At 44.4% G+C, this 25,103-nt stretch overlaps 2 protein-coding genes across 4 annotated transcripts in view; both read left to right on the top strand.

Moving 5' to 3' along the window:
• The window catches only part of LOC146502245 (kelch repeat and BTB domain-containing protein 11-like), a 152,280-nt gene that overhangs the window by 94,116 nt on the left and 33,061 nt on the right, over nucleotides 1–25,103 (top strand). The gene's annotated exons all lie outside the window — the stretch shown is intronic.
• LOC146502247 (kinesin-like protein KIF26A) overlaps nucleotides 1–25,103 on the top strand; it is a 57,561-nt gene that overhangs the window by 18,311 nt on the left and 14,147 nt on the right. For 2 of the 3 annotated variants that reach the window (XM_085132976.1, XM_085132975.1), the window contains exons 4-8: nucleotides 4,543–4,673; nucleotides 13,824–14,016; nucleotides 18,315–18,497; nucleotides 23,075–23,168; nucleotides 23,253–23,515. In XM_085132976.1, the coding sequence (XP_084989102.1) occupies nucleotides 4,543–4,673; nucleotides 13,824–14,016; nucleotides 18,315–18,497; nucleotides 23,075–23,168; nucleotides 23,253–23,515 (864 nt within the window). Of the gene's footprint in view, nucleotides 1–4,542; nucleotides 4,674–4,704; nucleotides 12,125–13,823; nucleotides 14,017–18,314; nucleotides 18,498–23,074; nucleotides 23,169–23,252; nucleotides 23,516–25,103 lie in introns of those variants that run through there. The other variant, XM_085132977.1, reaches the window with a different exon arrangement.

Below are 25,103 nucleotides of genomic sequence, written 5' to 3'. Positions count from 1 at the left end.
CAGGGGTAAAGGGATCAATAACAATTTAAAATGTATATTTTATATTTTGTTGATCTAAAGTCTCACACACAACCCGTTTTTAAACTTCAAATGAGAAAAGAAGAGGAGGAGTGTAGCGACTTCCACAGTCGCTAGAGGCCGGGGACTGAGCCTGTCTATTTGCCTCTCAACTTTACGCAATAATGCGAGAGGTGGAATTGCTTGCTTGTTTATTAAAGTGCTTGAAAAGTTTACAGAGCAATGTGATCGGCTCGCGATTCAAACTCTTAAAACATCACAGGCTCTAATGCAACAAGGGGAAACTCGTTGTGCTGCGGTCAACAAAAACTAGGGCTACCCAGCCCTCCTCTCTGTCAAAATCAAACCGGTGAAAGACAGACTGACAATGCCCTCTTAATGTCGCCGCTAGCACCCACGTGACTCCCGTTACACATCACCATAGCAACCAAACAAATGAAAACCCAGTGATCATTAAAATTCAATACATTTAATTATGACTCCTACAAGGAGAAACGAGCAAAAGATACAGGTAAGCAGATGTGTCATTGGATAATGGCAGGTCATGTATCCTAAAACATTAAGAATCAGGATACTTTCTTAATCCCTAAGGAAATTATTTGGGTTACAGTTCCTCCAAGAAGAAATGGTAAAAATAGTAACAGTAACAGACTAAACTCCAAACAATATATACAATAATATAATATTAATTAGTCAGTGTCAATTGTTGATTTGTCCTGTTCTCATTGTATGACGAATTATGATGTCTGTTTAGTAGCCGTTTGCATACAACGTTTGCATACAATGCATACTTCGTCTCTCTCTTTGTGTGTGAGGAGGGGGGGGGGGGGGGGGGGGGCGCCAGAGGGGGTGTTCGCCCAGGGCGCCAAACAGGCTAGGACCGCTACTGGCCATGGTAACCACGGACTCTGAGTGGCTGGATCGACGGAGGTCAGACAACAATTTTACATATATGATCTTAAAACAGGGCACAGCCACTTTACGTCCTGGCCTCATATCAAATGTGAACTCAGACTGAGTCTATGTTTGACGTCTTTTTTTATATCTAATCTTCTCTCTCAAACATTTAAACAGCAGTGAGTCTGCAGCTGAGGGAATACAAACTCAAATTGTCGGAACAGGTTTGATCGTTTCTTCTGTGTATTAATTTGGTGATTTGTTAAATGTACAAATGTTATTATAATCTGCTGCTGAGTCTCTTACGCTGATGAAAATGCAGAAAACACAGATCACGAACACCTGTTCAACCAATCACTTTCATTCCACTTTGATCTGTGACAAACTGACGCGTTCATCTCTGTTACAGTGTTGTGTTAGACTGCTGTATTTTTTTGTTCTTTATGCTGTAGATTTTCACGTCTCTGGAATAGTTGGCAGTAATAAGGATGATGTTCTGTTAAATCATATTGATATGACCCGTGAATTATTCATAGATGACCATTAGATTAGTCAGTTAACTCAGAGCGCTGAAGATATCGTGGACATGCTGACCTCGCTCCGTGGTGTACAGGGCCGTTTACCCTCATGATTAATATTCACAATAAAAATATTAGCTGAACATCATGAAGTCTGTATGTGTTTCATAGTGTCGAACAACCTTTGTACAGTTAAACCTAGCAGTTACTACATGACGGAAACACCAACGTTATTTCTTTTATGCGTTTATATGCAGGTCACGCTCATTATTTAACAAAAACCCAAACATCAGATGTTAATCGGATTTATTTGCTCTCTCTCCTCCTTAAACATGTTTTTAATGTAGAATTGAAACAGGTATGACACATACGAACATCAGGAAATAAAAACCCAATAAATATAACCTCAGTAAATGAAGTCAGTGTACTGCGGGGGTTATGGCAGCTGTGTACCTGCATTTTGTTGGTGGTAATAACAGCTCAATTGCAATTGATGTTCAGACTGGGCTGGGCAGACATCTCCGAAATCATCAAAGCACTTTTGCAAAGAGGCTGTATCTTGACAAACCGACCAGACATCTGAAGATTAAACCACTACATTCTTGGCTAAAAAATATTTAAACGGTATTTGATGACACACAAACAGGGTTTTTCAAAGTTCAGTTCTGTTAGTTTCAACATGCCGGTTGTTGTGTGCTAAAAACAGTGGCCACAAGGCCAAAGCAATTGTTTTGACTCGATCAGCGTTAACCCCGCCCCCTGGGTTTGATGAGTGAGGTTGACAGATAAAATTATTTCATGGTGAGACCTGAAGGAGTCAACTGTGCCAAAATGAATTAATTAAATACAACATTAAATAATTATTGAAATGTGGCAATAATTAATTAAAATGTTAAATAAATAAATAAATGTTGCAATAATTAATTAATTCAATGCATCAAAAATATTTATTTAATTAATTATTTCCCATTTTAATTAATTATTTACAATTTTAATTAATTATTGCCACATTTAATAATTATTTAATGGTGTATTTAATTAATTCATTATGGCAGTCCTGGCATTCCATAAGTTTGAACTAAGACTTACAAATTTAAGTAACACAATGATTTAACAATTTGACTCCAACACTGCACATGATTCTAATGCAGCTGTAAAGTCAGGCTACAACTCTTTGTGTGTGTGTGTGTGTGTGTGTGTCAGCTGCAGTTATAACAGACTGAAATTTCCAGTTTCTCCAGTGTTCCCAACCTTCAGCAGCAACCTTTGGAAAAAGACAAAGTTATTCTCAGGTGTTTGATGGAGCAGTTGTGACAGCGTGATGACGGCAGCGGGACTAAAAACTCTCAAAGAGCTGTAGGAAGCCAGGTCTTCATCATGTGCCTCATTAGTTGCCATCAGCATGCTGAGTTTAATCGTGGCGGCCTCTGATCCTCCACCAGCTCCGTTTTACTCCTTCTCCCACAGCAGTGATGTGATCGTTCTGAGATGTCACGCCACGATTTTCTGAGGTCGTCATCATCCACGGGGATACGTCCTCACAGTCCCACAGATGACACAATGCACCTCTTCAGACCTGGATCGTTTGTTTCATGGATTCTTGTATAATAACTCAGACAATCATATTCAGGATTATCTCAGCTCCATGATTGGCATTCAGACTTACGCCTGGGCAGGAGTAAACATGGCCGCCGATCACAGTGTGAGGAGAGGTTGTGATGATGTCATGTCCTTAACACTGCATTTCAGTGGCTGCTTTTCAGCAGGTGTTATTTTAGTAGACCAGGCTTTTATTGTGAAAAGGGTGAACATTGACTTGGTGACGCAGAGAAAGAGAAACAGAGTCAGAGCTGAGGTGAAGACGATGAAAACGAGTGTCACATGATTTTATGGATTTATCCTGCTCAGCCAAATACACACCTGAACACACAACATGCCTCAGAGCCAGTCATATCCCACAGGTCAAAGGTCAAGTTCAGCACAGTTACAATAATTCACTCATTAAACCTTCACACAGGTGTGACATGATGACAGTGATGACATAAGCAGAAGGTGAAAGGTCACAGAGCATGTTTTCTTTGCTCTGATGTTGTAAACCTTCGCCGTGTCTGTTCCTCTTCCAAACTTGGATGGAAACCATCACTGCACAGCCGTGAGGCGGTAATCGCAGCGTGCTCTGTGGCCCTCGTGTTTGATTGGTCTCACTCAGGATGGCGTTTTGGCGCTAGCTCATCCCGTTGCCGGCTCTCTGTGTAATCCTGTTAGCCAGCCGAGCGTGTCGCAGTCACACAGCTGAAGAGTGGATCTGCCCCAGTGTGCCACTTCCTGTAACTGCGGTAATTCACCATAACTAGGCCACGGATCTGAGGCCAGAGACAGGAGCTGTGCTACTACAGCTGCAAAGAGCTGGATGTTTCTGAGATCACACTCATGTGTGGCTCCATTATCCTGGAATGAAAGCACAAAAGGACAAAACAAGCTACTCTGTATGATGAAATGTAATTATAGCAGCAGACCAGCTGACCGGTCATTAGCCCAGTAGGACTAGCCATTAAGCACGGTGAACCGGAAAAAGCCTTCAGTGGTTGAAGCAGCCATGTTTGAGCAGAACAGGAAGTCTGGATGGCAACGATCAGGCTAACGACCTGAGGTAATTAACTAATGATCTCCTCATCCAGAGCTTCCTCCTCCTGCTGCTGATGAAGCCAGGAGCTAACGGCGCTCATCTGCAATTTCTGATAAATAAAGAGCGTTGGGGGAAGTCTGACCTCTGAATAAAAATAATACTGGGATATCAGCATTATTTACTATAAATATTATACTGCTACAAAAAATATATTTAAACATAAATATCAAAGTCTGAGTACAGATGTTTCTCTAAAGGTGCAGCATTGACGGCGTCTGACGGCATCGGGATCCTCTGTGAGTTGGTGTCAGTCTGAAGGAGACTGCCTGCTTTTATTAATTATGTAAATTATGGAAAATGTGATGAGTTTTATGAAAAAATAAATGATTTAATTTAAGAACAGAACAAACATCAAAAGGAAATTTCAGGTGATGCTGGATTTCATGTTTTGGCTTAAGACCTGATATTTGTCTCATCTGTCAGGGTCTGACTGCAGATGGAGGTCATCTGACCGTGACGGATACAGCCCAGAACGTTCCGGTTAAACCAGCAGCCCACAGCGTCAGCACCCAAACCAGCCAGCCGCCGTCTGCCGCTGCCGCCTTCTTGATCAGGTCAGTGAACGCAACATGACAGAGAGACGCAAAGCAGCACATGCTGCACATGCTGTACATAGATCAGTGTGGCTAACCAACACTAGCGTGCTTTAGACCTGCATTCTGGCCAGCAGGGGGCGACTCCTGTGGTCTGACTGGATGAAGTCTGTGAGCTCAGTGAGTCAACACGACTCTCTGTATGTAAACTGTACAAAATAAACATTACAGCCAATGTAGCTCAGACTGTAGCGATAAAACACGCTCACGCTTCTGTTAATTCACATAAAACCTGGGTCACTGTGGACAAACCAAAACACTGTTTTATGAGGGAGGTCCTTATCGGCAGGGAAAACTGTGAATCTTATGAAGCTCTCTGGGCTTCAGTTGTGTTTGTCCTATGAGGAAAGCTCATACAGCAGAACTTCATGTGTGGATTCACATGGAGATGCTGCTGCTGTAAGAACGTCTCCCTCAGGGATCAATGGAAGTGCTCCAGATTCAGATTCTCTCCTTGCAGAATCTAATTGGCAGCTTTTCTTCCTGTCCAAGCTGTCAGAGGTGGTGTTCGGGGTCAGGGGGCTTTGACTCCGTCTGTCTGCTCGAATCTGGTATTCTGACCCATTCTGGATGTTGAGGGTCACAGAGGGAATGGAGGCGGTGTGTCCTCCTGTTCGGACACACAAATGATCTGAAATGTTTTCTAGCCGACTGTTCAGGGCGGCCAATCAAAAACGTAGCTATGTTAATGCGGGGATCCCCTCCAACTGTTGACTCCTCGCCGTCTGCTGGTACGACACCTGAGCCTCGGGCTGCTCTCCCCACTCGCTGTTTGCTCACTGCTGCTGCTCAGTCACAGCTGTAGGCTTAGCTCAGCCTGATGCAGCACCTTTACAGCGGTCAGGGCTACCTGATGCTGCTGTGCTGTGAGGAGGTGCTGTCGGAGGTGATGGAGACACTGTGGACACGGGGCCGAAGGTTCGGACCGGCGCTGAGCCTGGAGCACAGAGCAGAGCCACACCTCCTGCAGCTTAGACTCACAGTGAAACCCCAAAATAAAGTAAGGATTAGACCCGCTCCCACTATTAGAGTCAAGTTCCCCAAAGTGGATTTCTGGCTCGCGGCCCGAGCTTTTTTTATCGACTTCCTGTCCAGAACAGAGCCTCTCCCAAACCGCTCAGACCCAACAGAGCCACAGCGCTGCAGCAGAGTCTGCCCGGAGAAGGACTGCTGGTTAACTGGCTCCAGTGTCAGTGAAACTCAATCACAGCTGCTGCTGACTTTGAGAAAGTCAGTGAACATGGAGCACAAACTTCTGCTGCTCTCTGTGCAGGGAGAGCCTCGTGAAGACATTCGTGAGTCAGAGCGAAGATAGGTAGAGCTTGTGGTTTAACCAGCGACAGGTCACCTGACGCTGCACTCTGGACAGTTTAAACTTCTCTCCACCTCGACGACGGTGACCTGTCCAGGTCCTCTTTGCTAGTGTGCAGACCTGCCTTTAACACCTGTGGGACTCCACAGACGTGAAGAGTCGCAAGTACAGCCAGAATTCCTGCAGTCATTGAAGTAAACATCTTCCACTTAGGTTAGATTCTGTTATCATGTCCTGTTGGAGGGAATCAGCAGTAACACAGTCCTCAGACACTCTGAGACACGGATCAGCCTTTGATATATGGATCGTCTCAGGCTTTTATTTCATAGCTCAGCATGTTTGTGAGGAGGACACTCTTTACTCAGTAACTAAGGCAGGCTGAGCTTTCTGCAGACGTGAGACTTTAAAATGACCCGTGTCCCTGATCCCTGTACGCATGGAATACAGAGTGACAGAGGAAGTGATGTAAGGAGGTTACACAGAGCAGAGAGTCACCCCTGGGGCTCAGCTGCGAATCAAACCTTCAACCTTGAGAGCAGTGTGTTGATAGAGTGGAAAGCTGAGGAGTAATGTGACCCACATCCAGAGAGAGTCCTGAGAGTCCTGAATCCAGAGTCCTGAAGGCCTCGCTGAGCCGACCGTGCTGCAGACATGAGTGTGACGGAGGGTTGGTACCTGCTGCTGCCCACCCCAGGACTTCCTGTCCAGACCGCCTCACAGTTTCCTGTCTCATGCCGAAGAATTACCCTTGTGTAACCTCATGTAATCATGAATGTGAAACTGAAAGAAACAGAAGGTGATGATTTCCAGATTTCATAATTTATTATCAACAGAGCTTATAAAACATGTCAAATGTCTAAATTGAGAAACCGTTTGACATGTTTTAAATGTTTCACAGTGCAGCAGCTGCTCTCAGCTCACAGACTGATGTTGAAGACAATGACACTGCCCTCAGATTGAAAACGAGTTCATATTTGATTAAAGATCATATTTTCTGCATTCTACTGTCAATAAACTTTATGAACATCCTGACATTTTGCAGGTTCAACATGTGTCCCATCACATGTTGAACTGTGTGAAACAAACAGCGGTTCAGCGGTTCGCATGGAGTGCACGAGACTGTCCGCAGTCCATCCTGATTGTGCCAATTTCATTCCCGTTAAAGTCATCGCTGTCACGACTGTTTGTGATTCTGTGACGGTTGAGCACAAAAGCTCTGCCCACTGTTGTCCCTGTTCCTGCAGCAGATAAAAGACAGAAACCTCAGTTTTCTCTGGAGTGTCTCCCAAATGAGCCACTGCTGCACCTCTCTGGGTTTAAGCCTCAGAGTTTATCTCTCACTGTCAGACAGTCGGACTTCAGTGGCCTGGAGTGCAGGGCGTATGGCAGGAAGATAAAAGCTGGTGGTGCAGAGGTGGAGCTGCTGACGGCTGTCCAGGATAACAAGGGCCGAGATGATGTTTGGAGCGGCACTCTGAGGAGAAGCTGGACCAAAGGAGCTTGCACCCACACACTGACAGCAGGGCCCTGGGTCTGACAAACATCTGCCTCAGAGGGCGTCTGATCACAGAGTCATCAGATGATTCTGGAAAAATGAACATTGAGAAGGACGTCCTCGTGTTCAAACCATGCGTCAGACCGAAGGTGGTACCAGGATCACAACGATAATAACACCATAAGACACCTGTTTATGTTAGAATAAAGCCTAAAGTTTGCATTATTAGGGGCGGGGCCTCTGTGACTGACAGGTGGACACAGGCTGCAGCTGCTAGCTTCACCTGAACTGGAGGTCTAGAACGTCTAGAACGTGTTTGAGCCTTTTGAGGCATTTTAATGACATCATGTGACCAAAAATATGGCTGCCACTAGGTTACTGTAGTAATAGAGTGTACAGGAATGCGGAGCTTCAGTTTTAGGGTTTTGATTGGATATTACTGATTAGCAGTCGGGGGTGATTCATGGTCTTTCAGGTCTAAACAGAGCCACTTTGTGTTATTGTGATTGGTCAGAAGGTGATGTCAATCTAACATGCACACCTCGAGACAGACAGAGAAGATGATGAAACCAAACAGTCAATAATAAAAAAAAACTGCAAATATGAAGGGTGAGCGGTGGAGCCTCTGAGCTTTTAGCTCCACGCTCTCACAGACGTGGTTCTTTTAATTGTGTCTAATCGTTCAGTGAGTGAACCTGAGACCACAGCTGATCATTACCTGCCTGCAGGTTAACTGTGACAGATGGCCTTGGGCTGCTCCTATCGATTGGCGTCTGCTTCAGAGAATTGATCTGGAAATGGATCTGTGGCTCTGATACCTCTCCTTGCTCTCTGCAGCAATAACACAGCTCTCTCCAGCTCCTCCTCTGATCAATAATCATCTCTCCACTCACATGTTGCTTGTTTTCCTGGGCATGCATTCAAACATGTCCCCAGAGAGCAGCAGCAGGTAGGAACTACAGTAAAACTGCTGTCAGGCACATTTTGGCAGGTTTGTCTGGCCTGAGACGACCTGAAGGGGAGTTATGATAAATATAATTTCAGAGCAGCTGAGCTCCTGCAGACAGCGCTGAATGAACCTGAGCTCCTCATGCTGCTTTCCTCAGCTCTGATTTGTTCACTTCTGACAGTGAACTCTGTGTACTTTCCTGCTCAGGAAACAGCCAACCAGCTTTGGACCGGAACGGTGTGTCACCACCGTTTGGCTACATTATGGAGGGTTTTTTACCCCTCTGCCATAAAATACTGGTGTGGAGTTGCTGTCATCCTGCTGGGCAGACACCTGACTTTGTGACCACGATTACCGAGGATTGTCAAACTCTTACCACATGTGCATCTATGATCTACCAGGAGGCTGAGGGGAGCACTCCTTTTCCCATAGAGAAGGGTCGAAAGGAGGGAGCTGAGGTCTTCCAGGCATGTCCTAGCAGGAGGAGGCCCGGGGCAGAGCCTGGACACGCTCCAGAGATTACATCTCTCTGATGGTTACATACCCACAATCCTTCACTCTCATCGTCGCTTTTTTTTCCATGTCATACTCTGCAAGCTACACATTTTACCTGCAAATGAAGAGTTCCAGTGTGTCTGCACAGGTGTTCGTTCATAAAGCTGGAACAAGGCTCGTGCACATGTGCATAACATTGTGATGAGATTTGATGAGAAAGATTTTTAGTGCGCACACACACACGCACACACACACACACACACACACACACAAGCCCGTTCAGCTATCTTAGCGAGGACCTTCATTGACATAATGGTTTCCCTAGCCCCTTACCATTAACCATTAAAAATCATTGCCTAACCATAACCCTTACCCTAAACTTAACCATAACCTAATTGTAACCCTGACACTAAAACCACATTTTGAGCCTCAAAAAGGCCTTCAAACTTGTGAGGACCGGCGTGTGTCCTCACAAGTGACTGTTGGTTCTCACAATTATAGTAGAATGCAGATTTCGGTCCTCACAAAGATGGCCAGACAGGAACACACACACACACACATTCAGCCTATGTGCACAGAAGCAGTGTTGGACAACTGGACATCCCATTCACATTAAACTGAAAGTTTTTTTTTCCTTTCTACTTAAAAAAAACATTTACTTTTTTTATTAATTATTGAAATAGATTAATTTGTGTTGATTGATCAGTGATTGCACCTCACAGACTGAAGTCTCCTGTTTGCTCTCCTTCAGTCAGTCTGTGGTTTCATATCAGTGACCCAGCCTGCAGGTTCTCAGAGAGGTTACACCACACACACTCACACGAACACATACTGTACACACATGCTGAGTGTCTTTGAAGTCCAGCAGTGGGGGTGTCTGTCATCTCATGAAGTATTCATGTAGCATATCAAGTGTGTGTGTGTGTGTGTGTTTGTGTGTGTGTGTGTGTGTGTGTGTGTGTGTGTGTATGTGTGCATGTGGTGGGGTGAACAGTGGTTTCACAGCTGCTGTGTGTCGACACACCGAGAAGGCGGGGCAGTGAAAAGAGAGAGAGGGGGTGAGCGAGGAGAGTGAGGGAAGGTGAGGTGAGCAAGGCAGACGGACCCACGGACGGAGGGAGGGGTGGAAGAGGAAGGAGGGAGGCTGGAGCTTTGCCAGTGTTTCCCAGCAACAACGGCAGGGAGAGGCAGGAATCCTCCCGCTCTCATTCACTCGTTTATTTCCACCTCTTGTTTCATTCCTTTATTCCTCCTCTGCTGATGCCACTTCCTTTCATCCCTCTCTCTCTCTCCTGGAGTTAGAGGAGGAGGAGGGAGGTGGGAGGGGTGGAGAGGAGCGGCATTGCGATACTGCAGGAACAGACTGAGGAGCTACGGGAGAGAAGAAAGAGGAGATGAGCAGGAGAGGTGGGAGAAGGAGGGAAGAAAAGAAAGGAGGCGAAATTAAAGAAGTGGAGCTTTGAAAAGGAAGAAATGAGGAGAGAATAGGAGAGGAGAGATGACGAGAGGAGAGAGGAGGAGAGGTGGAAATAATGAAGAAGGAAAGGTAAAAGAAGAATGAGAGGAAAGTGAGAGTGTGGAGAATGAGTTGCTGCAGGGTCAGAAAGATGGAAGAATGATTCAGTACGAGGAAAGAGTGGAAGGAAGGAAAGCCGGCTGAGGCTCTTCATTTGGGACGAGGTGAGTTCTACAGATTGGCTGCAGGGCGTGAGGACGGAGGGAAGGATGGAGGGATGCACAGCTTTGTGGAGTACACACCATTGCAGGCGGATTGATAACAATCATAAAACAAAGTGAACTCATCCTCCAGAAGTCTCTGCAGAACTTTGCTCCAACCAATATCAAAACGTCCCGTGATCAGATTTGCACTTCCTGTCCGAAACACGGAAAGATGGATTTGGAGTTTAGCTATATGGAACAAACTAGGGAAAACGTGTTGAGATGCCGAGGTGCTGGTTTACAGATGAATACTGTCAGATATTTTTGGATGAATCTCAGCAGTTAGATGTATTTTTGATCAGGAACTCGGCACATATTGTTGGACTTTAGTGAGAAAAACTCACTAAATATGAGGATATGTTTGGACCTGTGAGGGGAGCAAAGACAGAAGGATGTTCATTCATGCGTGAAATGAATGTGATGTGAGTTATTGCTTTAATGGGAACAATCATGAAAAACCTGAAGCAGTTTTTTGGTTTCCTGTCTTATTTTTGATTGACGAACAGACTGAATCTTTATTGTTTGGCAGAAGTGAATAGGAATAATAATCTGCTGAAAGCTGAACATGGTGATAAATCTGATGTACTCAACTGAATGCTTTAGGATTAACATAAGTTTGGGATCCCTCCGCAGCACTTTGGTAGTTTTAAAGATCTTTTAGGTTCAACCCCTAAACTTCTTTATGGATTTGGTAAAAAACAGATGTTGAAAATGAAAATGGTTAAAATGTTTAATCCCTCTGAAAGGACAGACACACTGTTGATGCTGTGATTGACGAACCAAGAAACTCTGCGAGTTTAGGAAAAACCGTGTTGGACATCATGTTATCATCATTGTCTGGATGCATGGACAGTGTTCTCCTGTTTCAAAAGTAAAATGATTCTCGCTTTAAAGAGTGGTATATTGGAGTTCAGGGGGGATGGAAAGTCAAACTGGTGGATGAAAAGCCATTTTGTTGGGAGCATGAAAATGAATTAAAGCCTTGGAGAAACCTTCTCCGGACTTTGAGGCACCTGTTCTACCTGTAGAGTTTACGAAATGCTACACTCGTGGATGTTTACTGCTGAATGCAGAAGGACAACAAAAGAAGAACCTTAAGCGCTTTAAAAGAGGACACATCTGGATAAACATCTGGGTAAACCTGAGACAGTGAAAATGGACTATATGGATATGGACCACCATCAGCGTTTTTCCTTGATCAGCTGAGTGTCCGCCGATCATGGGTAGATTTCTGGTTTGACACTGGATCTATTTTCTGGAGAAGGCTTCATAGGTCAGCCTCGATGATGCGGCCCGGGTGTCCCTCCTTTACAGCTGTGGTTTTAACACTTTGTTTGAATAGATCTGGGTCTTTACAATGGTGAATGAGGACGAAAAGAAGCTTGGTCCCAGTTCCTCTTTAAGATCAAGAAGTTTGAGCAGATAATGGATTGGAAGGAACTGTGAGTAATAATAATAGTGATTTTTAAATCCTATTTCATTTCAGTCCAGCTTCATGTTTGAGGTACTGACAGTTCTGTGGAAGGCAAAAGCCGAGAGCAGTGGAGAGACGTCCTCGTGGCGATAAATTAAGTCCAGATGTAATTGATACTGTAGACGCGTGAAGCATAGAGTGTAAAATAACAGCTTCAACGAGTCTCTGATGTCTCTTCAGTTTCTCCTTCAGGGGCTGTTAAACATATTCCACCCTTTGTCCAATCTATTGCGGTTGCTCACCTGTGGAGTCAGACATCCACTCAGAGAAGATGGAGTCATCCCTAACCCTGTGACATCACTGAAACACCATCATTCGAGCTAACATGTGAAATTGTGTAGGTGTAGATCACGTGTCTCAGATCACGGGTGGGTGTGGATGGTGATGGTGTCAGAGCATCAGCACATCTGCATTAGCATTAAAAAGTCCTTTAAAGAAGTGTGTCAGCCGCAGAAGGACGTAACCGCCATCACTGCGTGCACAGAGAATGTCGGGTATGCTGAGGGTTAGCACAGGTTAATATGTACCTGGTTAAACACAACGATTAGGCTGTGGCTCTCCCACAGTGCGTAAACAGATAAACTGTGTTCAGGTTTACCTGAGCAGATGTGTGGACGATCTGCACACTCTATGGCGGTATCTTCACCACCATGGTTACAACATCTGTGACAGTCACAGAGTGCATCCTCCACCAAGGTCAATAACGTATTTCACGTTTTTAAAGAAAGCGGTGCACCTTAAAGCTTCTTCTTTTACCCATGATCCTCCTCTCCATGAAGGTCATGAACTTCAAAGTTTGAAAGTTTGCCGAGCTTCACATTTTCTTTGTGAAGTAACCGAATGTTAAGCATGCTTTGATGACTCTGAGCCACGGAGCAAGTTCATTAGCATCCTAATGCTGAGCCTAGAGAGAGCTGCATGACTGGGATCAAATAAAATAATCAAAGTTGATTTTTTGTTTTACTTACTTTGAATTTTCTTGAGGTGAAAATTGAGAGTTTGAAATGTAAAAAGAACTTTAGAGCAAACGCATCAATTCAATAAGATAATCAGGTGACCTGTGTGACCGCCAGCTGTGGTCCCTGCAGTGGGGAACAACCCAAGACCAAAACACAGGTGCCTTCCTTGTGGCCCTGGTCACTGGTGGCTCTACTTTCGCAGAGTGCTTTGCTCTCTTGTTGTGATGCAGCGCTGCAGTTTGATGGGAGCGGGACGTTTTTCATCCTCTTTCTTTCTCTGCATGTCCTGCTGTACCTTTGCTCCATCTATCTCCAACCCATCAGGAGATGCTGCTGCTCCACCCTCGGACACACACGGTCACACACAGACACACACAGACACTCTCTCTCTCTCTCTCTCTCTCTCTCTCTGGTAAATGTGACGTTGGCAGTGAGTCCTGCCGGTGGTTGGAGGCTATAATGACACGCTCTGTTTTCAGAGTATCTGTCTGGGAGGAGGCTCCGGGAGGAAGAGTTTGAGCCTCCTCCTCCCTTCTCTCTCTGCCTGTGTTTGACATGGACCTTAAACTCATCTCTTAATACTCAGTCTCAGATCAGCTCTTCTCTCTCTCTGATCTTATTTTATGTTTTCTTTTATTTCCTGTTAAACGATGTGTTTGGGTGCAGCTCGGTGCTCTCTGACTCTGTTTCTGTGTTTTGTGTCTTCAGGGCGGCTCACAAGCTCAGTCTGTCTCGCAGGAAGAAGTCCCCACCTGGCTCAGCCTCCCCGCCCGGCGAGTCCGCAGAACCGCTGCTTTACACCGGGGGCTTCAGCGGGGCCTTGCAGCTCTCCCCGCCTGCCCTCCCACCATGTCTCCTTCGAGCTGGGTCAAAGGTCAAGGACACGCCGGGGATGGGAAAGGTGAGATGGTGTGGTGTTAGTCTGGATCTGATGGATGTAGCTACTGGGACTTTACCTGCTCAGCTGATGGAGTCGGGCCTTGAAGTCAGCGGTGGGGGTGTAGGTGAAGGGAGGGTACCAGGTCACTGTAAGCTCTAAGGAGCTCAGAAAGAATCAACCGCACTTCTTCAGGTTTGGTGAAGATGCTTTACCTCGCTCATGTGGTTATGGGCTGGCTGCAGGGGGACAGTCTCTCAGGAGCCATCGTCCCTCGGCAGGATATCTGCAATCAGCAGGAATCTGTGACCATAATATTCTATTAGAGCGATTAGAACATGCTGTAGGTATTACAGGTACTGTGCTGCAGTGGTTTGTATCATATCTATCTAATAGACTCCAATTTGTGCATGTAAATGGAGAGTCCTCTTCACACACTGAGGTTAATTATGGAGTTCCACAGGGTTCAGTGCTAGGACCAATTCTGTTTACATTATACATGCTTCCCTTGGGCAGTATCATTAGAAGACATAGCATACATTTTCACTGCTATGCAGATGACACCCAGCTCTATCTATCCATGAAGCCAGATAACACACACCAATTAGTTAAACTGCAGGAATGTCTTAAAGACATAAAGACCTGGATGGCCGCTAACTTTCTACTTGTTAATTCAGATAAAACTGAGGTTATTGTACTCGGCCCTGAAAATCTTAGAAATACGGTATCTAACCAGATTCTTACTCTGGATGGCATTACCTTGGCCTCCAGTAACACTGTGAGGAACCTTGGAGTCATTTTTGACCAGGATATGTCCTTCAACGCACATATTAAACAAATATGTAGGACTGCGTTCTTCTATTTGCGCAACATCTCTAAAATTAGAAATATCCTGTCTCAGAGTGACGCTGAAAAACTAGTTCATGTATTTATTACTTCCAGGCTGGACTACTGTAATTCATTATTATCAGGATGTCCAAAAAACTCACTGAAAAGCCTTCAGCTAATCCAAAATGCTGCAGCAAGAGTACTGACAGGGACTAGAAAGAGAGAGCATATTTCTCCTGTTTTGGCTTCCCTTCATTGGCTTCCTGTTAAATCCAGAATTGAATTCAAAATCCTGCTCCTCACATACAAGGTCTTAAATAATCAGGCCCCATCTTATCTTAATGACCTTGTAGTACCATATCACCCTATTAGAGCACTTCGCTCTCGCTCTGCAGGCCTACTTGTTGTTCCTAGAGTATTTAAAAGTAGAATGGGAGGGAGAGCCTCTTCCACAGCATGTCTTTATCCTGTCTTCCTTCTCTCACCCCAACCGGTCGCAGCAGATGGCCGCCCCTCCCTGAGCCTGGTTCTGCCGGAGGTTTCTTCCTGTTAAAAGGGAGTTTTTCCTTCCCACTGTCGCCAAAGTGCTTGCTCATAGGGGGTCATATGATTGTTGGGCTTTTCTCTGTATCTATGAAGCGCCTTGAGGCGACATTTGTTGTGATTTGGCGCTATATAAATAAAATTGAATTGAATTGAATTGAATACTCCATCTCCATCCTCTACCCTCCCTCCTCTGCACATGCTTCTTGATTTGACTTTGTAAGAATTTAGTGACATTAGATGAACTCCTGGAAACAGGAAGAGTCAGAGGGAAGTGTTCACTCTGACTGCCGTCTCTTCTCTCGTTTGCATTCAGCGCTGCGTTCATTCCTCTGAACCTGCAGTTATTCTCTTTAATGTCTTAAAACTTCTCACCATGGCCTCTGGCTGCTCTCTGTGTGGGCGAGAGAACCTGAGCTGGATTCTGGGTGTAAACACTTCATCGTGAGTGATATCAAACTCTGAGTTCAGACTGAGGTCAGAGCTGTTTCTGTTTGAAGCGCTGCAGTTTGAAAGCAGCCCTTCAGATTTTTGCTATTTGCTATCTTTACTATCTTTGCTATCTATTGATGCTGTACCTTTAATCAGAAAATATCACAGCGAGGATCTGACCCAGCCTGCTCTGCAACACTGCACTGAAACATGCACTTCCTCTGACGTCCAACAGAGGCAGTAGGAAGTCAGTGCCCGCATGTTTACAGCCTGATACACAAACTGTTTGGTCTCTATAAATATGTGTCCCTCTATAACAGCTGTGTTTGAATTATTAGGGGTGTGGCCTCTCTGACTGACAGGTAACACAAGTGGTTGTAGCTGCTAGCTTCAGCTAAACTGGACCTCTGTGCTGTGTTTGTGCTGTTGGAGCTTTTTGGAGCATTTTTAATGACATCATACGTCTGCACTAACAGACTGTCCAGGAAGGTGGAGCTTCAGTTTTAGGGTTTTATTTGGATGTTACTGATCAGGTGAAAGAAAAAATGAAGAAAAAATCCTGTAAAAACATTTGTGATTGAACATAAATGTGCCAAGTAGGGCTGGGTATCGTCACTGATTTCTAGAATTGATTCCGATTCACAAGGTCCCGATTGGATTTGATCGATGATTCGATTCGATTTGAATCGGGGAAATTTGCCTCAAACAGACAGAAATATTATAATTCTGATCATTTATCAGTACATATCCATATTTTTATATCTTTAAAAAGAAAACTGACATTTGTGTAAGCATCACAGCAAATGCTTTTGTGTCAAAGTAACAAAGCAAAAACACAGAAAAACATGAAGGAGAATTTCCTGACCTGTCTTTTTATAGCAGATAACCACCTTAAAAATATTCTGCAGAAAAACAAAAACAGAAGAAAACCATTAATCTACATATGAACATTACCTGATGCTGCTGAAGTGAAAGAAAAGTTACAGAGGTTTAATTAGAGACACAGCTAAGTGCTTTGCAATATCACATAATTTTAAAAAGTTTACATTTCTTCAGTATTGAACAAAATAAATGGGGCTTTCTTGTCAGAAGTCAGTTAAATAAATAAAAAAAAACAGCGGCCGACAGCGCCGTACATAACAGTAGACTTGTGCGTAATAAGCAAGCAAATAATGCAGAAAACAGAGATTTTTAGATGGGAAAGTGTTTTTGAAGTGCACTGAGAGAAAGAGAGCTGTGCATGAAATGTCATTTTACCTTGGTGGAAGCAAAACAGCAAAAGAGAGAATTTATGACGATGTTTATGTGAAGCGAAATGTGAAGTGAAATATGAAGCGTACTTTGGATCTTCTTTTGCTGCTGGTTCAGTCAAATTTGGTTGGAGAGAGACATAGCCTACAGCTTAATAATCTAGCGCAAAAAAAGACACAGACCCGCTGACACATCCGAATCTGTGAGCTGTCGGCTTTCAGCCCTGACGGCGTGTCCATGTACATGCAGTCGGGCGAGAAAGCCGACATATCACAAATTCTGATCCGACGGCAGGTCCGGGCTTTGTGTTTAGGTCTTTGTGCAGAATCCATGTACCTGCTCTCATTTATGTTTTTAGCTGTTTGGTCGTTGTCAAAATTTTGTGAGGTTTGACCTGAGATTCTGGCATTTCGGGCATAATAAATTTATATTTAAATTTATATTCATTCAAGATTTTAATGAATCGATATTGCGTTATTCAAGATAAGAATCGATTTTAATCTGAAAATCAATAATCAAAACCCACCCCTAGTGCCGAGTGACTGGAACACATAAAATTAGCTGTGACTGGATCAGATGGTGACTTTCAAGCTGCTTCCTTTCTGTATCCGTGGTGACAGAGGAGCTGCCTCGCAGAGACTTGTCGTTTAAAAACTGCTCCGTCTCATTATTGGTTGTAAACTCGAACTCCTCACCACCAGCTCAGCAGTTCTATGACAGCACAATAAAACCCTTCAGAAGGCTGAGGGGCACGGGCTCTTGAAGGTCAAAGGTCAGGAAAGCAGTGTGACTCCCTGCTTAGTCCAGCTCTGATTACACAGAGTCTAAAATGTCATCCTGGAATACCTGAAGAAGAGCTCAGGACGTCTCTGCAGGCTTTACGGCTGATTCTGAGCTTCTTTCAGCACAAACAGTTGATGGTGTGTATCAGGTGATCTGAGTCAGGTGATCTAAGGCAAATTCAGTGAAAACCATATGGAAAACAAAACTAAACAGCAGGTAGAAAAAATCAAATCAAAGTTTAACTAAACAAAGTCAAAGAAGCACAGTTTCCTTCCAACTCGGTGTCAATATCTCTGAACACTTGTACCCAAGATAACGAACGGCTGCAGGCGTAGCAAACGTGGCCACGTTCAGGCCAAGCATCTATCACTATTTGAGCACCTCTGGCTTAGTTTAACATTTCATGATGCAACTCCATTGTCCAGCCAGAGACTTGATGAATGCAGCAGTCTTCTCTGTGCTTCATGTTTCCTGTCTGTCCTCAGGTCAGAGTCATGCTCCGGATCTGCTCGGTCCAGGATGAGTCCTCGGAGTCCATGTCCTTCCTGAAGGTCGACGGCAGGAAGAAGCAGCTCACGCTGTGCGAGACGTCGGCCCAGAGACGGTCCTCAGCCTCAGCGCCAAAGACCTTCACCTTTGATGCCATCTTCTCACAGGACGCCTCCCAGGTGAGTTCTCCAGGATCAGGAACTTTACCATATCTTCTTCCGGGGATTAGTGTGGGTAACGTTACAGCTGATAATTTAGCTGCACAGACCTGCTGCTGGTGACGCAGAATGAACAGTTTAAAGTGAAACTTTCAGAGTTTTCAGAATAAAAATCTAAATTCAGGGCACGCAAGGTTTGAGCTCTTCATCAGCAACGTGTCAGCACGCTGTTTACCCACAAAGAGCAATGACAGCAGCAGACAGACCACAGCGCTGTGTGTGTGTGTGTGTGTGTGTGTGTGTGTGTCAGTGCAGAATGTTTGTATCTGTGATGTGACATAAACCTGCAGATAGATTCATAAAAACATGTTTATGATGTTCCGTTTTCAGCTCCTCCAAACAAACAACATGGCACTCAGCATCATCGTGCCTGCTGGGCTGCAGATCTTCTCTCTTTTTAGACACCTGACTGCATCGGTGATATAATGGTTTCATGTTTAACACGAGTTTTATGGGAGAATTAGAAAAAACACCTGGGTCAGTGTGGAGTCCACGCTCAGGTGTCTGACTGCTGGACAAAGTGCACCAATAAGAGACTTCCCTCATTCTTATTCATTTCAGTTTTATGTATATAGCACTAGATCACACCAACAGTTTCCTCAACAGTCAATCGTTGTTGTGAAAGTCACTTCTTACACAAATGAAAGAAAGCAGTCCTACATATTTGTTTAATATGTGCATTGAAGGACATGTCCTGGTCAAAAATGACTCCAAGGTTCATCACATTGTTACTGGCGGTCAAGGTAATGCCATCCACTGTAAGAATCTGGTTAGATACCATATTTCTAAGATTTTCAGGGCCAAGTACAATAACCTCAGTTTTATCTGCATCTAGAAGCAGAAAATCCAGAAAATCCTGGTCATCCAGGTCTTTATGTCTTTAAGGCATTCCTGCAGTTTAACAAATCGATGTGTGTTATCTGGCTTCATGGATAAAGTTGGGTGTCATCTGCATAACAGAGACAGTGTATGCTTTGTCTTCTGACAATGGTGCCTAAGGGAAGATTGTATAATGTAAACAGAAATGATTCTAGCACTGAACCCTGTGGAACTCCATAATTAACCTTAGTGTGTGAAGAGGACTCTCCATTTACATGAACAAATTGGAGTCTATTAGATAGATACTCTATTAGATATTAGAGATTAGATGAAACTGTATTAATCCCTCGGCTGAGTTCCTCCGGGAAATTCAGTGTCCAGTAGCACAGCATCAGCAGAAGTTGCATGTTACAGATACAATAAAGGGGAATGAGAGTAAGGATATGAGCATAAATATACTATATAAACACACATATAAATACTGAATATATAATAAGGATAAATAGGAATACGACTGGATTGCACATTTGAGTGAGTCTATTGCACAGTGATTATTGACTATGTGCACGTTAGCATATGCTACTTCCGGTGCGGAAACTCCTGTGGGGAGCTTTGTTTCCGGTGTCCTATTCACGCCCTGTTTACGGTCCAAAACAAGTTAAGCAAATGAATGAATCAAGCGGCGATTTACATTTCTATAGATGTCTTGGGCATTTACCCAATATATCTGTAAATGATGTTCATTGACTTGTCGATATTTTTCCCCGCACCTCAGGGCAAAAGAGAAAATTGATTCAAATGTTATATTTCTCAGCTGTCCCTCATTTATCGCGGTGTTATGTTCTAAAAATCACCAGCGATAGGTGAAATCAAGTAGCCAATTTTATTTTTTGACGGTGCAAAACGTTTCGTGGACATCGTGGACATACAGTACTGCACTTCAGAGTTACACTGCTAGCGATCGATGCAGCGATTCTGTACTGTACAGGAGAGACGTCACGGAGGAGATCTTCTGCAGCGATCAGGACGCAGGACACAATGTGATGTAAAAAATAAGCATGCAAACTTGCACTAAAAAAGCTGCGAAACAGCGAGGTGAAAGGACCACTGTAATTTTTAAGGTAAGTCACAACATACCCTTCGTAAATACTAATGTATAGAAACCCTTACCAGCAATCATTCATTTTTTGTGTGGCTTTTTTTTTTCACAGTTTGTTAACATGCTGTGTAGGTGTGTACTTGACTAGCTGATATCGACATAACGGGAAACATCTGGTTTGACTATTCTTCACCTGTAGTTTGAATGCTGAACATTTACCTGTTTAAATCATAAGACCAGTCACTATACAGAGATGTGCTTCTGAATGTGGACGATGTGTCTTCTGCATGGGGTGATGCAGTTCTGCTTGTGTTGAGTGATGTAAACAACTGATCGATCTAAACTCTTTAAACGTCAAAGTTGATCATTAGATTTTTTATGACACAACAGTGGTGAGTGTTCCCACCTTCTCCTCTTTGTAACTTAACGCGATCTTTCTGTTTTCGAGTTTTGGACATGATTTTGGAGTATATCTTCGCAGTAGCGATTGACCGCAAAGTAAAGCTACCGGAAATGCACAACCCCACATCCGGTCTCAAACCAGGAAGTTAGCATTTTCTCGTGCACAGGGTCAATTGCACAGTCGTATGTAAGAAAAAAATACTGCAAATATTGCACAGTGAAAAAAAGCACTACAGCTCAGTTGTTTCCTGTCATCCTTTGTCCTCCTGTCTCCCCTCCCTCTCCCTTCCAACGGGGAGTTAAACAGTTTGATGGCATGTGGGACAAAGGAGTTTTTAAGTCTGATGTTTTTTTACTTTGGGAGAAGGAATCTGTCGCTGAATAGGCTCCTCTGATTATTTATGACCGTGTGCAGAGGATGCCCAGCATTGTCCATAATGTCCAGCAGTTTCTTTAATGTCCTTTTCTCTGCCACTGTCACCAGAGTGTCCAGCTTCATGCCGACCACAGAGCCAGCCTTCCTGATTAGTTTTTCCAGCCTGGATTAGTTCTTTTTTGCTGTGCTGCTCCTCCAGCACACCACGTGGAGTACTCAAAGCACTGCCCGGAGTACTCAAAGCACTGTATACAACATGCCTCATTTACCCATTCACATACATACATACAAGCACTTCTAAACTCAAGTGCAAAGTAATAAACATTAACACTCCAATGAACGCATCGGAGGGCAACTTGGGGTTAGTATGTTGCCCAAGGCATGCAGACTGGGGAAGCCAAGGACCGAACCACCAACCTTCCAATTAGTAGCTGATCTGCTCTACCACCTGACCCACAGCCACCTTGTATGTGTTGACCACCTCCACCTCTTCTCCCTCTATCTGAACTGGCAGTGGACCTGGTCTGGACCTCCCGAAGTCCACAACCAGTTCCTTGGTCTTTGAGGTGTTGAGTTGCAGGTGGTTTGTGTGACTCCGTCTGACAAAGTTGCTCACCAGACTCCTGTACTCCTCTTCCTGATCATCCCAGGTACACCCCATGATGGCCATGTCGTCTGCACACTTGAATATGGCATAATTCAGAGTTGTAGCAGAAGTCAGAGGTGTACAGGGTGAAGAGAAGAGGGGACAGCACAGTTCCCTGTGGTGCCCCTGTGCTACTGACCACAGTGTCAGACGTGATGTCCTTCAGCCTGACGTACTGTGGTCTGTCAGTGAGGTAGTTGGAGTTCCAAGCGACCAGGCAGGGGTCCACCTGCATCCTGTTCACTTTCTCCTGGAGCAGACAGGGCCAGATTGTATTTAAGGCACTAGAAAAGACAAGATACTCAAACTCCATCAAAGTAATTAAGTAATAGATATACAACAACTGTTTTTGGTTTGTTTGTTTTTATCAGAACTCTTCCTGTAATTCTACACGTCTATGTATTCCTGCTGATGATTTATTTCGTTTACTGAGCTGTCTCTTTTTTTTTACCTCCTAAATCACCATGGTAATGAACGCTGAACACTCCTTTGGTTTAAAATCATCTGGAAGCACTAGATTTTTACAAATTCTCTTATTTACATCTTGCTTTCAGTGTGATATGAATGTTATATGTCCTTAGAAACAAACAGCAGCACTGAGTGTACCCAGACACATCATTCACTGCCATTCATATCTTGAATTTACTGCTGTGTGACACAAATCACCAGATTAACCAGTTTCTGCCACTTTTATCTTTAAGACTATTTTACTGTTAGATTTTATCATCGTCTCATCTGATATCATCTCTGATTGGAGAAGGTGGAGCTCACAGGGAGCAGAGAGCCACAACAGAGAAAGTTGATAACCACAGTGATGAGACCCATGATCTCTGACTGAGGTTCCAGGTTTAGTTGAGTTAGCTAACTCAGAGGAAGCCTGGATATGTTGAACTTCCTTTGTAGGACACCCCTCAGGTGTGTAAGCTCAGCTTTAAAGTCAAGGCATCCACATGGGGAAGGATTCACTTTGTCACTCACAGCTGGTCCTAAGTGACTTTTCCTGCTCTGGTTACCTGCAGCAGGTCACATACCTGCCATGCTGTTACTGGCATGTCAGCAGTGGGCTTCGGTACACCAAGTGCTCCAACATCTCTGACCTAAAGCTTGTCATAAATACTGTACTGTGTTTATTATTATGTATGAGGCGCTGTGACAGTGGCAGCACTCCAAGGTGATCGCTGGCTTCTCTCTTCTAGGCGGAAGTGTGTTCAGGAACGGTGGCAGAGGTCATCCAGTCGGTGGTGAATGGCGCGGACGGCTGCATCTTCTGCTTCGGGCATGCTCACCTGGGTAAACACATGATACGCCACCCACACACACAAAGACATAATTCTGAAAAGTCACATGATTGTTGAGTTGACCCTGCCTCCACAGGTAAGACGTACACCATGATTGGTCGGGACTGCTCCACCCAGAGCCTGGGTGTGGCTCCAACGGCGATCTCCTGGCTGTTCAAGGTGATCGAGGACCGGAAGGAAAAGTCCGGAGCTTGTTTCTCAGTCAGAGTGTCGGCCGTGGAGATCTCCGGCCGCGAGGAGACGCTCACCGACCTCTTGGCCGAACTGGCGGCGGCAGGGCACCAGGAGGCACCAGGCCCCGCCGTGTTGCTGAGAGAAGATCCCATCTGTGGATCCCAGGTACAGGAAACAACTCGAACTTTGAGCACTTTTTAACCAATCACACAAACTGGCCTCTGATATAAACCGAGGACTGTGATTAGATGATATATAACTAATGATTACAGCTCAACATGATATCCAATATGTTCATCCAGTCATCTGGGCCACTCATGCCGTTCCCTTTCCAAAAGACCTCGCCATCTCCTCCTTTCCTTCTCTTTGTCTGTCCCTGACCTACTCACTGAACTCCTGTTCACTCTAGAGACTTCTTCACTGTTGACATCTGTCCAATTAGTCCTGACCTTCCTCCTCCAACTCGTTCAGTTTGTTTTATCTCCCCAGGCTCCTTCTGGGGAGCTCACTTTAATTTTCTTTCTCTTTTTCTCCTCTCATTCTGACATCCTTCCTTTTTTTTCCTTTATCAAACCTCATTCTGTCTTACTTTAACTTTTATCTCGTTCATTTTCTCTCTAAGAGTAAAGAAGGATTTCTACTTTGAGCCAGAAGAACATCACAGAGCTGCAGATGGCAGGAAGATGATCACAGTCTGGTTTCTGTGCTGCAGAATGATTTAAAGCTTTGTTTTAGTCCGAGCCTGACTAATATGGGGTAAACTCTTGGCGGTGTCTGCGCCTGATTGCAAGATGCCTATGTGTTTTAATCATGCCTGATGTTAAACTGAGTCAGGAGAAAGACATCAATATTGGATAAATACAGCTTCCATCAGCTCAGTGAAATCTCAATGTGAATCCATCCATCCTCTTCCCCCTGTCCTGTGGTAGCTCACAGACTCTATGAATATATAAATCTAAGTTGGCTTTATATTCCTTCTGGGGCAAAAGACATTTCTAATATAGTCAAATATTATACATAACAGAGAAGAAGAGCTCTTTCTTACTGCAGGATCTTCATCATGTACACCTGCAAGCAGAAGCTGAAAACATGGACTTTCATGCTAGCCCGCAGCATTTCACCATGAATCATGCCTCTGTTCTGTGCAGCCACAGTCCCAGCTTATCTGCATCTCATTAGCTGTTGGGTCTAAAGTCAAACCCCGCTGATCCCAGAACTTATTCCCATGAAAGAAAAACAAGGCAACAGCGATCGATCTTTTTACTTGCAAGGGAGGCCTTGTCGGTATCTTAGCTCATCACAAAATGACCTCTCCGACTGCCCCCTCTCACTCCCTTTTATTGGCAACGTTCACACAATAAACAATAGTTTACAACACGTACCTTCCCCACGTAATCCCCCTTGGTTACAAAGATAAGGCACTGTGTGTGTGTGTTATGTGAGAATGTGTGTGTGTGTGTGTGTGTGTGTGTGTGTGTGTGTGTGTGACAGATCAAAGGGTCCTATAACATAAAAGCAAGAGGAACATCCTTGGTCATAAAGAGGGTAGTCTCCCCCACACCCTAGATGGTTCACCCTGGATAACACAGTGAAGCCATACAAAGGGGAGGAAGTTTACCACATCAAACAGACCTTCACAGAGGGTGTTCCTGTGATCAGAAACACTACCGCCCCTGCCCCCCCCCTACACACACACACCTCCCAGAATCTTAAAGATCTGGGGAGGGGAGGACAGAAAGAATTCTTTAAAACT

This window comes from Neolamprologus multifasciatus, chromosome 15, assembly GCF_963576455.1.
Source record: "Neolamprologus multifasciatus chromosome 15, fNeoMul1.2, whole genome shotgun sequence".
Lineage (NCBI taxonomy): Eukaryota > Metazoa > Chordata > Actinopteri > Cichliformes > Cichlidae > Neolamprologus > Neolamprologus multifasciatus.
The sequence above is the reverse complement of the archived record's forward strand: the minus strand, read 5'-3'. Positions and strand labels throughout refer to the sequence as shown.